This window comes from Psammomys obesus, unplaced genomic scaffold (genome assembly GCF_907164565.1).
Source record: "Psammomys obesus unplaced genomic scaffold, mPsaObe1.curated_primary_1811, whole genome shotgun sequence".
NCBI lineage: Eukaryota > Metazoa > Chordata > Mammalia > Rodentia > Muridae > Psammomys > Psammomys obesus.
This window is the reverse complement of record NW_026596085.1, coordinates 1151041-1167034: the sequence shown is the minus strand read 5'-3', so window position 1 is coordinate 1167034 and position 15994 is coordinate 1151041. Positions and strand designations below refer to the sequence as shown.

Here is a 15994-nt window from a genome sequence, read left to right as displayed (position 1 = left end):
CACACACACACACACACACACACACACACACACACACACACACACACGTACATTAATAATTAGACTGTTGGAAGCATGCCCCAGGAGGGAGTGAAACAGTTCTTTACCATGGTGCCTTACCAAGTTTTGGAGTTGCTATTGAAATAAGCTGTTTGCTTTATCTCCCTGTGTCTCTTCTGACAAATTGAGGTAAGTTCTCCAGGATTTGAACCACAGTCGGCTCCGTTGAATGCTGCGCTGTCCAGTTTCCTTGACGGAGATGTTTTGACCTGTCAGTGGCTTGCTTCCCCTGAAACGCTCACACAATCTTTTTGAAAGTTTAAAATTTTTATCAAGTGAGAACTACCACTAAAATAAATAAGCGTGTTGCAGATATTAGCTGTACGCCCAGATTCAGTGTGCGTGACGTCACAGCCCTGTTCCTCTGCATCTGTAGCCAAAGTGGCGCTAGTAAAGTGCCGAGACCTCCACTGGGCCATGATGGCACATCGGGACCAGAGGGACGTGAGCCTCAGTTCTCTGCGGATGCTCGTTGTCACCGACGGCGCCAATCCCTGTGAGTGCTGCCTGCGGAGCTCCTGTGGCACCTGACAGGCTGGGGGGTTGCTCCTCTTCTGTAAGAGCTTCTGTTTGCAACATCCGTGTTGAGATGTAATTTACATACGACAAAACTTGCCCATTTCACCTCGTAGTGGTGGTACATGCACCTTTAATCCCAGCACTTGGGAGGCGGAGGCAGGCGGGTCTCTGAATTACAGGCCAGCCTGGCCTGCAGAGTGAGTTCTAGGACAGCCAAGGCTACACAGAGAAACCCTGTGTCAGAAATGAATGAATGAATGAATGAATGAATGAATGAATGAATGAATGAATAAGTTTCCCTTTCAGGTGTATGACTTGGGTGTATTGCACCTGTGCAGCTGTCACCTGCACACTTCTGTCAGCCTGAGGGAAACCCCAGGCCCGTTGTTACTCTTCATCCTCTCTGCTGTCCCTCAGCTGTAGACAATCATACATTTTCTTTCTCTAAAACAACAACAACAAAAAGCTGGGCAGTGGTGGTATACGCCTTTGATCCCAGCACTCAGGTAGGCAGGGGCAGGCGGATCTCTGTGAGACCAAGGTCAGCCTGGTCTACAGAAAAGTTCCAGGACAGCTAGGGGTACATAGAGAAAGTTGGTTTCAAAAAAGAAAACAAAAACAAAACAGATTTTAAAATTTTTTGTGTATGTTTGTGTGCATTTCAATGAAAATATGCCAGGTGTGTGCATGTTTTCTCAGCGGCCAGAGGAGGGTGTCTGACCTGCTGGAACTAGAGTTAGGGTTGTGAGCTGGGAACAGCTTGGGTCCTGTGGAGGAGCAGCAGGTCTCTCACTGCTCTCTGCAGCCTCCACATGCTGTCTCTGTAGACTCGCTGCTGTGCACGCTCTGTATGCTCGAAGTCTTGTGTGTAGTCCTGAGTGACCTGCTCCTCTAGTGAGCGTGGTCCTGGTGATCGGCATGTGCCCCTCACAAATGCAGCACGGATGCCGCTCACAGAGAGAGCTTACCCTCTCGTGTCTGGGTGGACTGAGAAGCTTCTTGAGAGCATGCCTCTCTTTAAATGCTCTTCGCTGCGTGCGGCTCACTGGGCGGAGGAGGGTTAGCTGAGTGTGAGCAGGCTGACCTCCAAGCAGCAAAGGGCATGTGCAGGGTGTACGGACCTCACTGCTTTTCTCCACTCGGGAGACTCGGAGACTTAGAAGCAAGCTCATTACCCTGCCTTAAACACATGTGGCGAGCGTGTCGAGGAGGCAGAGCATACTGAGAGCAGGCAGGACTGCAGGGCCGCTCGGCCTGGCTGCAGCCGCCACTTCAGGACTGGCTTCTGGGTTCCCAGCTGGCTGCCTAGGCCTGCAGCGCTGTGCCCAGGCTTGCGCCAGCCGCCTGGTAGGTGTAGCCTTTCTAGTGCGAGCGTAGGAACTGTCAGGGACCTCCTCACAGCACCGCAAACAGTTTGCACGAGTGAGTGAGTGCGGGGGAGGGGGCCTCATGGACAGCTGTGCTGCCCCACTTCGTAGTTTCCCGAATAAGGAGAGCTGCTCTGTCCCAACTCCTCAGGGTCTGTGTCGTCCTGTGATGCTTTCCTGAGTCTGTTCCAAAGCCACGGACTGAAGCCTGAGGCCATCTGTCCTTGTGCCACCTCCGCTGAGGCCATGACCGTCGCCATCCGCAGGTACTGTCATGATCGGCTCTCTGGATGTCTGTCCTCAGCCTGGCGAGGTGTGTGCATGGTGAGAGAAGAGATCGAAATTACTTTCTGCTTCACAAGCCCAGAGTCAAAGTTACCTTGTAAAGTCATTTCAGGCACCTCAGTATTTTTCCTCTTCTTGACAGAACTGTACACCTTGAAGCTGGAATTTTACTGTAATTATTCCTGTCTCGTATTTGTGACTTCAGAAATCTTTGCGTCTTAAATTAGAGATAGGCTGATCCTGCCTGAGGTGTGCAGATCTGTCCCTTTATAGCACACCCAACACCAGCATCTTCTTTTCTTCCTCCTTTTTTTAAAGAAAATTGTTTGTGTATCTCTGGGTCTGTGTTAGTCTCTGGAGGCCTGGAGCAAGGTGTGGGAGGATGCCCTGAGCGAAGGACAGGGAGGCTCCAAGGCTCCTTTCCCCTGAGGTGGCTCTCTCCTGAGCTTGCGTCGTGGCTGGGCTGCAGGCTGGCCACCCCAGTGACTGTCTTGCCAGTCTCACTGTAGCTCAGGCAGGAGCCGTCAAGCCCATCTCCTTGTTTTTAATTTCTTCAAAATTTACACGTGTGTGTGTGGTGACACCACAGCAGGTGTGTGGAAGTTGGAGGACAGCCTGGAGGAGTCGATTTTCTCCTTCTACCATGTGGACCTGGGGATCAAACTCAGGTCATCAGGCTTGCCTGTACCCACTGAGCCATCTTGTCAGCCCCACATGTTTTGCCTATTTGTTTTTTGTTTTTTGTTTGTATGTATGTGTGTTTGTATATAGCGGGCCTGACAGTTTGTTTCCCATTATAGACCTGGGGTTCCAGGGGCTCCTTTGCCAGGAAGAGCCATTCTTTCGATGAACGGATTGAGCTATGGAGTCATCCGGGTTAATACTGAAGATAAGAACTCGGCGCTGACAGTGCAGGATGTGGGGCATGTGATGCCCGGGGGTACGTTTGAGGGTACAATTGGGATTTCGTAAAGATTTGACTCCAAAACAGTGCTGCTGAGCCAGGTGCCGTGGTGTATGCTTGTGATTCCAGCAGGGGGAAGCAGAGGCAGGCAGATCTCTGTGAGTTCGAGGCCAGCCTGGTCTACAGAATGAATTCCAGGACAGCTAGGGCTACACAGAGAAACCCTGTCTTGGGGAGAAAAAATAGCAGTGCTGGGCTGGGAAGGTAGCTTGCTGGTAGAATGCTGGCCTGGTTCCACCCCCAGAACCATGTGAAGAGGGGAATCTAGAGAGACGGGAGGGCTGATGGACGAGAGGACCAACTCTGGCAATCCCAGTTTCAGTATCTGGTCACATGGGAGCCACTCTGGCGGTTGAGGGGGGAGGTGCCGTTAGGCTTGTGCTGCACTGATGCTGTGTGCCGCCAGTCCCAGAGGCATGCCAAGAGGAGTTACGTTTCTTCACGTGCAAAGGGATGCCAGGCGCTGGGAGGGAGAGCGTGACCCTGCGTAGGGCCAGTGCCTGCTTCCTCACCGGCTGCTGCCGTCCTTCTGCCAGGCACCAGTTCAGTAAATGTGTGGCTCCCCGGGTTTGCAGAACCAAGTTGTTCCTTTGCAGGCTGTCCAGACTCCCCTGTCTGTCTCGCTTCTGTGCACTAGGCATGATGTGTATTGTGAAGCCAGACGGCCTTCCTCAGCTCTGCAAGACAGACGAGATTGGAGAAATCTGTGTGAGTTCCAGGACTGGAGGAATGATGTACTTTGGACTTGCTGGCGTGACCAAAAATACATTTGAGGTACGTGATGTATTTCCCAGGGTGCTCAGTGAGATCGGATGTGACTAGAGAGGCCTAGTGGCTGAGATGGAGCTCTCTGGGGCCAGGTGCCGAGCTCAGATACTCAGGCACACGCACCGGCTGCCTTGTGACTGTCTGAGTGCCCAGCTCCTTTATCTTTAAGATACATGTGAGAACCAGACAAGGTGGCGAGTACTTGTGATCACAGTGCTTGAGAGCCTGGTGTCGGGGACTGTGAGTTCAAGGCCAGCCTGGGCTGCATAATAGGCCCGTGTCTCCAAAAAAGGCAGAAGCACTGGCATGGTGGCACCTTCAATCCCAGCACTGCCCAGGGAGGCAGAGGCACTTGAATCTCAGAGTCCTGGGCCAGACGCTAGCTGTGTCAGGTCATCGTGTAAGACATGGGAGATGATAAAGGTCTCCAGAAGGCAGGCGTGCCCAGCAGCTAGCCCAGTCCCCAGGCAAGCTGCTCAGCTGGACTAGTGGACTTGCAGGCCCTGGGTTCAGCAGAAAAGTCACCTCAGTGAAGAAGACACCCAGCATAAACTTTGAGCCTTCACACATGCATGTGCAACGAACTCCACAATCAAATACTCCCACAGACAGGCAGACACTCGTACGTTCATGCACACACATGCACACATACTAAGAGCCTTAACCCTTTGCAGGGGTCAGAGTGCTCCTCAAGCAGGTACTTGGTGAGTCCTCTCTGCTCCGGAGCGTTCTTTGTGCTGGGCTCAGTCAGGACGCTGGGCTGCTGGGCCAGCCGGGGTTGGCACAGGCAGCGCGCTTCCTGAGGAGGCCGTGCAGCGAGCGTTGCCGCCTCCGGGCTAAGGTGTAAGTGGGGCTGCCCTGGTGCGCCTGCAAGTTAGAAGTACTTAACTGGCCGCAGTGCCTTCGGAGCAGAGGGGTCTGCTGCTGGCTGTGGCTCCTTACGCTAGATGGGCTGGCGAGGCTCTGCTGACCCCACCTCTGAGTTGCCCTTCCTGGAGGCTGGCTTGGCTTTCTCAGCTGGCAGGACAGCGTGCATCGCTCTGCGTTGCAGCTGTTCTGTTATAAAGGAGCGCACAGGATGCTGGCCATCGCGCTGACGGCATGCGTCTGTGTGACAGAGCATTGTATTGCCTGTCGTGTGCTGCCTGGAGGAGGCTAAGCACCAGCTGAGCATCGTCTCTGTTTCCAACCCAAAAGCGCAAAGTGAGTCGCCAGTGTCTGCTCAAAGGCTGTCTCCATCCCTGCCGCAGGAGCTTTCTGCTGCCCAGGCGTGTGCATCTCCAGCCTCCTCGTTGACCCGCTGTCATTCACTATCTTATACTTGTGCCTTTTACTGTTTCTAAAGCTGAGCATTCATTCTCTCCCCTTCTTTCCATGCCAGTGCTCAGCACAAGGCCTTGGTGCTCAACACACCCGCTCCTGTGCTAGCTCTGTTCTCAGCCCTTGAGATAAGATCTTGCTCTGTAGCCCAGACTGGCCCCAAACTCTTGGTAATTCTGCTGCCTCAGCCTCCTGAGTTCCTGGGATTATAGGTATGAACCACCATTGCCAGTTTCTGTCTCTAAACAGACTTTTTTAGAAACATTTGTTTGTTTATTCACTTACTTCTTGTGTGTGGTTATGTGTGCACGTTTGTATGTATGCATGTGTGTGTGAAGAGCAGTGGACAGCTTTAAGGGTGTTCTGTCTCCTATCATGTGGTTCTAGGGCTTGAACGCCAGTCATCGGGCATGGTGGCAAGGGCTGTAACCCAGGAACCCCGTGCTGGCCCCAGCTTCTGTCTTTCCGTGCGTGTAAAGCTCGTCATTGACTCTTGCACACTGGAAATAGGGTCCATGCTGTTGGCGACAAAGCCTCACTGAGTGGCCCGACCAGCCTCGTATCTACCCTCCTCATGCCTCAGCCTCCTGAGAAGCTGGCATTACAGCACATACCTCTTCACCTCACTTCAAGCAGAAGTGTATTATTGTGTGCGTACGTGAGAGGAGGGGAGAGAAGGAGGAAGAGGGCGGAGAAGAGACCACCATGGCTGCACATATGTAGAGGTCACAGGACAACCTGAGAGTCAGTTCTCTTCTCCCCCTTTGTTTATAATAAAGAAATATCCACCTGTGTAGATGCTTTCCCTGCACCTATGTCCATGCACTACAGTACATGCTTGGTGCCCTTGGAGGCCAGAAGAGTGAGTTGGAGTGCCCGGACAGGAGTACAGACGGCTGTGAGCCACCATGCAGTGCTGGGAATCAGGTTCTGCAAGAGCAGTGAGCGCCCTTAACCTCTGAGCCCCCTCCCCAGCCCCCACGGCGCTTTGCTAAGCAGGGTCTGTCTCTGGGTTTTGCTGCAGCTTCAGGCCAGCTGGCCCTGAGGTCTCTGTGGCCTTGTCCCTGCTTCCTGTCTCCCTGCTGGGAATACAGGGGTGAGGCTGCACGCATTGCTGTGCATCTGTTAGGGTTCCGAGGCCGACCTCGGGTAGTCAGGCTCTGACCGCTGAGCTGTCTGCCAGGCCCTCTAGCAGTGTTTGAAGAGAACACCCATCATTGCCTGTCTTGAGAGACGGCTGCTAGCCTCAGATTTTGACTCCTTGTCGGTGATGCTTGAGGGCTAGCCAGGCAGCGCTGTGACCACCAGCCCATGGAAATGTCTTCTCTCCAGCGTAAACTGTGAGGGCACAGTGAAGGGAGGAGACAGGAGGCAGTGAGATGGCTCAGCAGGTAAGCTGCCCGCCACCACATCTGGGGATTGTCCAGTCCCCAGAAACCACGTAGTTGATGAGGAGAACCTCTCACAAGTGTCCTCTGACCTTCATAGGTGTGCCGTGGCACACATGCACAAGAGCAGCTGGAGAAAGTTCATTTCTTCCTTCCTTCGTTAATTGATTTTAATTTTTTAAATGTAGGTGTTTTTCCTACATGTCTGTCTGTCGGTGTACATGGGACAATTGGAAGACTGACTTCTGCATGCTGCTGTGTGTTCTCTACGTAGGCACTGTGACATGCAGGGTGGGTGGGTGGACGGAGGCACAGCAGTGTGTGTGTGTGTGTGTGTGTGTGTGTGTGTGTGTGAAAAATAATAAAGGGAGGTGGGCTGGAGAGATGACTGGTTAAGTCTCGGCTGCTCTTTTAAAGGACCCAGGTTCAATTCCCAGCACCCACATGACAGCTCAGACTCGACTGCAGCTCCAGGCACAGGAGGTCCTGTTCCCTCTCCTGGACTGCGAAGGCACCAGGCATGCACATTGGGCACAGACAGAAAGATGGACATGTAGGCAAAACCCACAAATACAGATTCAAAAAATTAAAATTAAAAGGAGAAAAAAATCAAGGAAAAAATAAAAAAATCAAAGGAATAAAAAACTGCAGGAGTTTGTGTAAGTGAGCTATTTACTATGCATACCCGTGTAGACACACATGTGCACACACACAAGTAGACAGAAAAAGGCAGTTCATCCTCACTAACGAGGAAACAGGGTTAAATCATGATGGAATCTCTGGGTTTCACCACAAGATTAGCAAAGTTTGGAAAGGGACAATATACGGTGCTGGCTGTAATACGGGGAAAATGGACGCTCTTTTTTGTATTAAAGATTTATTTATTTACTATGTATACAGTGTTCTGCCTGCATGTACACCTGTGCAACAGCAGAGGGCACCAGATCACATCATAGGTGGTTGTGAGCCACCATGTGGTGGCTGGGAATTGAACTCAGGCCCTCTGGAAGAGCAGCCAGTGCTCTTAGCCTCCGAGCCGTCTCTCCAGCTGCGAAATGGGTACATTTCTGTGATGCTGGTGGAGTCAGTGTTGAGACAGCAGCTGTGGGGCTGCTGCACTTGCAGCCTTTCTGCTTTGCATAAATTATGAAAATATATGCAGTGGTATTCATGAAAGCACTGGGTAAGGTTGTGAGGGATCAGGACACCTGGCCAGACTGAACCCGCAATCTTTTTCTTTTTCCCTCACACAGGGTTTCTCTGTGTAGCCTTGCCTGTCCTGAACTCACTTTGTAGACCAGGCTGGCCTCAAACTCACAGAGATATACCTGCCTTTGCTTCCTAGAGTACTGAGATTACTTGTGTGCCTCACGGCGCCCAGCCAGAGTGTGTGTGTGTGTGTGTGTGTGTGTGTGTGTGTGTATGTAAACCTCTCCAGATCTGTTTGCATTGCTTTATCTTTACCCAAGCCCAGGAGGAGAATCTGAGAGCATCATTTATAACCAAAAATGGGACTTTCCCAGAGTCCCCGTCAGTGAACTGCAGAGCCACAATAGGCCCCAGGCCTCACCGTCTATGCTGTGACGTGCACTGTTATGTAACTGTCTCACAGCATGGGCTGTTCCAGACACACTGAAGTCTGCTAGTGAATGGAAAGACAACTGTAATTCGATCCCTTTTCAATTGTGTGTGTGTGTGTGTGTGTGTGTGTGATATGTCAACACCCACATGTGTGTGTATCACGTGCTCTGTGTATGTGCATGTGAACCAGGTCATGGGCATTGTCCTCTGTCCTGCCCCGTGTTCGTGCTGTCTGCTGCTTAGGCTTCAGTAGTGGGGCCTCCTGCTGTTGGCACCCCTCTCCCCAGCCTTTTGCACGGGTGCCAGGGGTCAAAACCTTGGGCCTCACACTTGCACGGCACAGCTTTGTGGGTGAGCAACCCCGTGACCCTGTTTTAGCATACGGTAACCTCTGTAGCCTGTGGGCCCGTGAGATGACACAGTAAAGGCACCTCACAGTCCCTTATGCCACACACAACCCGCATGGCAAAAGAGCCCTGACTGCTGCAGTTGTCCGACTCCCACATGCTCATATGCACACATATGCAATGACACAAACACAAACACATGTCATAAAATGGCCCAGAGAGATAAACAGCAAACATTGAAATGGAAGACATCCCTGCATTTGTTGCAGAATATGGCTTCCAACAAGCATGTTATAAATATGTATTATTTGTAAACATATATTATGATTGTATTGGGGTGTTTGTTTTTAGTGGTAGGGTCTCACTATGGAGCCTTGGCCAGTCTGGGGTTTGCTGCGTAGACCAGGCTGGCCTCACGCTCACGGAGATCCACCTGCCTGTCTCCTGAGTGCTGGGATTAAGGGTGCATGGCACCAATGCCCTGCTCAGTTAGCATGTATTACTTGTAGTTTTTCCTCTTAAGTAAGACATCACGTGCATGGTTTTGGAAAGTAGGCAAGCTTTTCGCCTTTTCCCTTTTGTGTTTTAGGTGGTTCCAGTGAGTTCTTCGGGCTCGCCTGTGGGAGATGTTCCCTTCATCCGGTCAGGACTGCTGGGCTTTGTAGGGCCGGTGAGCGACAGTTTTCGGTTGATTTAGCTGCATGTGGTCTAAGCAGTTGAACTGTGAGTCCCAGAACTGAGCAGATCTTGAGATGTTGAAGGCGTCACCAGGCCTTCACAACAGCAGCCGCAGCTGCTCCTCCTCGTTCTTTCTGCAGACGCGTCTCCGTGCGTAGTCCCGGCTGGCTTGGAACCACCAGCTCCATGCCTGTGCCTCCCAAGTGCTGAGGTCGAAAGTGTGCGCCACCTACACCAGGCACTCACCTACTGTTTACACTGATGGTACAAGGATGTCGCAGGAATGAGCTAATGACCCTGTGTCTGCTGCTGTTCCTTCGACTCCTTCAGACTGTGGTTTACATGTACCCTGCATTTTCAGAACGTTCCCCGTATGCTTCCTACTCCTTGTGATTAGGTCAGCATGCTGTGAGGAGTTGAGCGTGCTGGAGAAGGTTCCCTTGGTAGCAGGGGAACCGAGTGGGGAGTGGACACAGCATTTTCTTACAGGTGGCCAGCAGCGCCCGCCCTGTGTCCTTGTACACTCTCAGAAGTCATCTGTTACTTGGCAAATGGGAGTTAAAGGTACTAGTTTAGAGAGACTAGGACTCCAAAAGCCTTTTCTCAAAGGGCACACAGTGAGCTTGAGTTCTCGAGGGTGGCTGAGAGCCAGGCTGTGTAGGCCAGTGGCTGGGGCAGTGGGAAATGAAGTGTGATCCTTTTTCTGTGAGCGCACACCCTGCGTCTGGTGCTGCCTCCTTCCTACCCTTCTCCTCCTCGAAACGGCTGAGCTCTGAGACAGTGTATGGAATTGAACTCTTAGAAATGACCTTTAATCCCAGCACTGGGGAGGCAGAGGCAGGCAGATCTCTGTGAGTTCAAGGCCAGCCTGGTCTACAGAGTGAGTTCCAGGACAGCCAGGGCTACACAGAGAAACCCTGTCTCAAAAAAAAAAAAAAAAAAAAAAAAAAGGAAGGAAGGAAGAGAGAGAGAGAGAGAGAGAGAAAGAAAGAAGGAAAGAAAGAAAAGAAAAAAGAAATGGCTATGCACATGTCACAGTAGCCTCAGCTGTGTTGGCCACTTTACCAGCATAGTCCCAAATGTCCAACTCCTGTGCTTGCTGCTCTACTCTTGAAGTCCAGGCTAGAGCTTTAGAGCTGTCAGTCCACACAGACTGTTGCCCTGCTCGCTAAGGCGCAGTCCCTAAACCCGTGTAAAGTTTCTGCTTGTGTCTGGTCTGAACTAGTGCTGTGGTCAGATCTGGCTGCAGGAAAGATGGAGATGTAAATAAACATCCTGTCAGCTCAACAGCCTCACTGTTAAAGATGTGGAGAAGTGGGCATTCCTTCTCTTTTTCGCCTTAAGATTTGTTTCTGTTATGTTAATTATGTGTCTACATACATTTCGGAGTTGGATGCCCTGGAATTGGAGGTATAGGGGTTGTGAGCCGCCTGTTGTGGGTGCTGGAAACCACACTCAGGTCCTCTGCACGACCCGTAGATTCCCTTAACTGAGAGCGCCTCTCTAGCCCTCTTCTCCGATTAACACCAACAAACTGTTGGAGATGGCTCCCTCTGCCACTGTGGATGCCAATAGCTCCTGTGCATGGAGATTCTGTCTTTCTATTCAGCCCAATCACTGTGCTCAGAAAGTTAGTGAGTAACACTAACTTTCTCAACTGCTGGCTCACTGACACTTTACGTAGCCCGACTGACTTACACGAGTGAATCTGGGGAGTGTTTACACACTGTGCATTTAGGGCCTTGTGCCCAGGTCGCCTGCTGCTCCATTGTCCTTCTGGGAAGAAAATCTGCTGCATCCTTAGACCTTCTGATCTTGTCAAATGGATAGTGTTTCCCTTCCATGATCGAAGCAACCATTTACAAACTAAATCTGCTTGACTTCCCCCAGCATTCACCCTGTGTGTACTTCAGAAGATGAGCTAGCACACACCTGTGGCAGGGAAAGTTCTGTGTGTGTGAGTGTCGTTTCTCCCCTGAGAGGTTCCCCCTCAGAATAAAGAGGAACAGTGTCCTCTCTTGTAGACTGTGAGACCTCAGTGGAGCTGGCTAGATGGTTCAGCAGGTAAAGGCATCTGCAGACAAGCCTAATGACCTGAGTTCAATCCCCAAGACCCACAGGGCAGAAACAGTGAACTTACTCCTGCGAGTTGTCCCTGACTCCACAAGTGTGCAGTGGCGGTCTGTGCCCACCTACACGTGCGCACGCAGCTGTGGTGGGATTTTTAAAAAGACCTCACTGGCTTTGTTGTGCTACTTCCTCACTGATCCCAGAGAGTTTCTTTTATTTAAAAATTATGAACTGTGACATTATTTCTTTCCTGGACACGGTTTGTGGTATTGGGAACTGAACTCTGGGTGCTCACGGGCATCTTTCTTAGTGTTCTTTATGAGAGTTACATAAAGAACATAAAGAACATAAAGTTACATACATACATAAGAGGAAACGGAGAGTGTCCTCTTACCCTCTTAGCCGTGGAATGATGGTAAACCATTGCTGACTTTCAGGGCAGCTTGGTGTTCGTGGTTGGAAAGATCGATGGCCTACTCATGGTCAGTGGTCGGAGACATAACGCTGACGACATCGTTGCCACTGGGTTGGCTGTGGAGTCCATGAAGACGGTCTATCGGGGCAGGTGAGTTCAGGGACACCGCTGTCAGCAGCGCTAGCATGCTCCGAGCTGTGCTTCGCAGGTTCTGTCCGTGCTCTCAGGTTGCCTTGGGCTGGAATAACAGAAGCCCGGCATGAAGGACATGCCTGCAGTGTTTGGCTCTTTGACTGAAAGGAAGGACACGTGACCGTATTGGTGTACCAGAGTCTGTCAGTATTTGTTGAGCTCTGAAGACGGAGGAGGACTCCAAGACAGAACACTGTGCCTGTGCAGTCCTTCCAGGATGGTGCTGTCCAGGCCAGAGTAGACGGCCACCGCTCTGTGCAGTGCAGGCCTGAGGCCCCTCCTCTCATCTCTAGGGAACGGTTGCGTTCCCCGGGTGGAGGCTGATGCGGCAGCTCTGTGCTGAGAGGGCCAGGCGCTGAGCTCACTAAGCCACGGGAAGGCGCCCTGGCAGTTCACAGGCACAGATGGCTGTCTGCTAGGGGCGTTTTCATTGTTTTCACCCACGTCTGTGCTGGGCCTGCGGCGTGTGCCCCCTCTGTCCTCCCGTCCTGAGCTTAGCTAAGTCAGAAAGAAGAAATTCTAGACAGCAGAGGAACCAGTTCCTGCATTGCCAGGTTTTCTGTCTTGGCGTGGCTTTCCAGGAATGGAGCTTCCTGGGCCTGGACCACTGTCTGTGGTCACAGAGGTGTCCCCAGTGTTCCCCACGGTGCCTGCACACACTGTGCCCCGACTGCTGTGGGTGGGAGGAAGGCCTTCCGGCAGGCAGGCCAGCAATCATGGCTCTCCAGTGTCTTCCCATCTTCCCGCATTCATCCAGCAAATACTGGTGCAAACACCTGCTCTTCTGGGTACTTTGGCAGTGAACAAAACAGGCTACGTGTGTGCCCTCACATTCTCACGACAAACACAGAAGTCAGGCAGACGGCAACATGGTGCATGTGATAGGGTCCTGAGCGCACACTGAGGTGGTGTGGGGATGCCTCACTAGTGAGGGGACATTTGAGCGGAGACCTCCCTCAGGTCCAACTCCATCCTCCTCCCTCGGCCTCAGTCTCCCTTGCCCGTGTCTGACTGTCGCTCCACTCTCTGCTTCACCACTCTGCTCCAGGCACACTGGCCTTCTTGCTGCTGCTCCCTACCTCAGAACCTTTCCGCTTTCCGCTCCTTCTGCCCGGAGTCCTCCTCCTCCAGATCTTCGCGTGGCTCGGGTCCTCACCTCACTCAGGTCTCTGCTCCAGTGTCCGCCCCAGGGAGGCGCTCCCCAAGCACCCACACCCCACTCCACCGGGCACCCCACTCCGCTGGCCCTGCCCCTTGTGCCCCTGGCACATCACAATATGGCTTCACTGTCTGTGTGTTGGTTGGTTCTGTCTCACACGTAAGCGCCACAAAGCCAGGAAGTGTGTCATGTCTGCCACTCTGGTGCTCAGTCCACGCTGCTTTGGTTTTTAAGTGACTTCACTGGATCCTGGTGTGGGGACACTGACTTTACATTCTCTTTCTGCTGTCTGGGTGGTGTGGTGGGGATGGCTTCTCCACTCCAGCTGAGGAAGCAGTCACGACGGCCTTGAAGGGAGACTGACGTGTGTGCTCTGTCTCTCAGGATTGCCGTGTTCTCTGTGTCTGTGTTTTATGACGAGCGCATTGTGGTGGTGGCGGAGCAGAGACCGGATGCAGCCGAGGAGGACAGCTTCCAGTGGATGAGCCGTGTGCTGCAGGTGAGGGCCCGCTCCGCGCACGGTGCTGCCTTTAAAAGTCATGTTCAAGCCTGTGGCGCATGCCTGGACTCCCAGCGGAGGCAGCTGATCTGCAAGTTCAAGGCCAGCCTGGTCTACATATAACAAACTTCCAGTGCTACACAGAGAGGCCCCGTCTCGAAAAAACTGTGTGTGTGTGTAATTTATTACATGTACAGAATGAATAAGTTTATATCCACTCTTTCCCCCACCCCTTCAACTTTGCCCATATCCCTCCCTACCTTGTTTTTTTTTTTTTGTTTTTTTTTTTGTTTTTTTTTGCCCTTACCAATTATTCTACAAAATCAACTAGCCTCATTTCTCTTTGGAGAATATAATATATATAATAGTCCATTTACTTACACACACACACACACACACACACACACACACACACACACGTGAATGTTGGGTTAAAAGTTCTGTGCCACCATGCCTAGTTCTCTTCGTTAGTGGGACCATTTAAAGGTAGAAAGAGAGAACTGACCCTGCACAGCTGCCCTTTGCCCTCCACCCTCTCCCCTCTGGCTTCTGCCCTCTCCCCTCTGCCTTCTGCCCTCTCCCCTCTGCCCTCCTCCCTCTCCCCTCTGCCCTCTCCCCTCTGCCTTCCACCCTCTCCCCCTCCCATCTGCCCTCCGCCCTCCACAGGAGACCTGTAGCATGTGCATGTGTGTGTAAATCATCATATTTTAAATTTTTATTTATTTAATCACTTTATAGCCTGACCCCAGCCCTCCCCCCACCAATCATAATTTTTAAACGAGGAAAAAAGAAAAGTATTTTATGATATGTATTCAGACTGAAACCTGCTTACATTTTTCAGAAGTTCTGGTGCTAACGGTAGTGTCCAGTGGTTAACCACACATTCTACATTGTTCTGTAGACAAGTGAATTTATCTGCAGTTTCCTAAGGCACAACCCAGGAAGTAGCTACAGGAATTTAACCGGAACCCTATGAAGAGTCATTTGGGGCCAGGAACGGTGGCACACACCTTTGATGCCAGCCCTGTCTCTCTTTGGGCTCTGCCTCGCCTTCCAGGTGGAGACTGTGGGTGTTGCAGCACCCACACCTGCCCACAGGGAGACCCTTTCCCCGTTCTGTAAGCTCATTTGACACTCAGCAGATGACTTCTTCTTCCAGCCTGACTGTAGATCTCTTTGATGTGGTAACAGAGACACAGGCTCAACATAAGGAGCGTGTCCTCATCCTCATTCTGTCCTCTGGGTGTGCACACAGGACACAACACACAACATTCCTTACTCCTGTGGCCCAGATGGTTTGTGGAGCACACTTGGAGTGCCCATGCGCACAGCTGGCGTCCTGTCTGCTTCATCACAAGTTTCCACGTTCCGTGGAGGGCCCAGGGACTGTGCTTCTTGAAGCCCACACCATGGGCGCGCTTGTGAAACGTTTATGGTGTACTCTCAGGCCCCCTCTTTGTTGGCCCTTCTTGCCACCCTTTCCTACTAGAACCATGCTGCTAGGCCCATATTAGAAAAGAAGGGCTCAAAGGATTGTGGGAAGGAAACCAGGGTGGCAGGTCTAACTTTCAGGTCACAGCAGAATGGAGGCAGGCGGTGTGGGTAGGCATACATGAGAACTTAGTCGTCTACCAGACTGCCACCCTGGGACAGATAGAGGAAACACTGGGCGGTAAAGTCGTGGACTCTGTCAAAGTGACCTCACTTTGGGCGTTTTTCTTTGTTTTCCAGGCGATCGATAGCATCCATCAAGTAGGCGTCTACTGTCTCGCTCTGGTGCCTGCCAACACGCTACCAAAAACTCCACTAGGAGGGATCCACATCTCCCAGACAAAGCAGCTCTTTCTGGAGGGTTCTCTACACCCGTGTAATATCCTCATGTGCCCACACACGTGTGTGACCAACTTGCCAAAGCCCCGACAAAAGCAGCCAGGTAATAATAATGGAGCTCCTACCATGACAATACAGTGCAGCTCCTCGAAGCCAGTCTCTGAGCGTACTTCTGAGTGCTGACAGGCCCGCTGTCCCGCCTGCACGGTGCCGGGCCGATGTTTCTCCTCTGCCGAGCAAACCGCAGAGCTCAGAGTCCTCTCGGGGGGAGAGAAAGCTGGTGGCTCCTTGCTGAGCACTGGGACTACCTTGTTTCCTGTCACATGCTGGCTTTCTGCAGGAGCCTCATGCTGAGGGACCCCTCTTTCCCTCCTAGCTGCTAATGCTCACTGTGGGCCGCTCCCTGGGGAACAGGTGTTCTCTGGACTTAGTAGGTGACTGTAGTAGGTGTTTCCTAAGTAGATGACTGTAGTAGAGTAGATGACTGTAGTAGAGTAGATGACTGTAGTAGAGGAGATGACTGTAGTAGAGGAGATGACTGTAGTAGAGGAG

The 15994-nt window shown here is 51.9% G+C and overlaps 1 protein-coding gene across 1 annotated transcript in view; it reads left to right on the top strand.

Moving 5' to 3' along the window:
• The window catches only part of Dip2b (disco interacting protein 2 homolog B), a 153359-nt gene that overhangs the window by 111085 nt on the left and 26280 nt on the right, over window positions 1-15994 (top strand). The window contains exons 16-23 of the mRNA XM_055626842.1: window positions 437-556; window positions 2098-2212; window positions 3032-3171; window positions 3833-3969; window positions 9189-9269; window positions 11785-11912; window positions 13498-13612; window positions 15344-15545. Coding sequence (XP_055482817.1) covers window positions 437-556; window positions 2098-2212; window positions 3032-3171; window positions 3833-3969; window positions 9189-9269; window positions 11785-11912; window positions 13498-13612; window positions 15344-15545 — 1038 coding nt within the window. The remainder of the gene's footprint in view (window positions 1-436; window positions 557-2097; window positions 2213-3031; window positions 3172-3832; window positions 3970-9188; window positions 9270-11784; window positions 11913-13497; window positions 13613-15343; window positions 15546-15994) is intronic.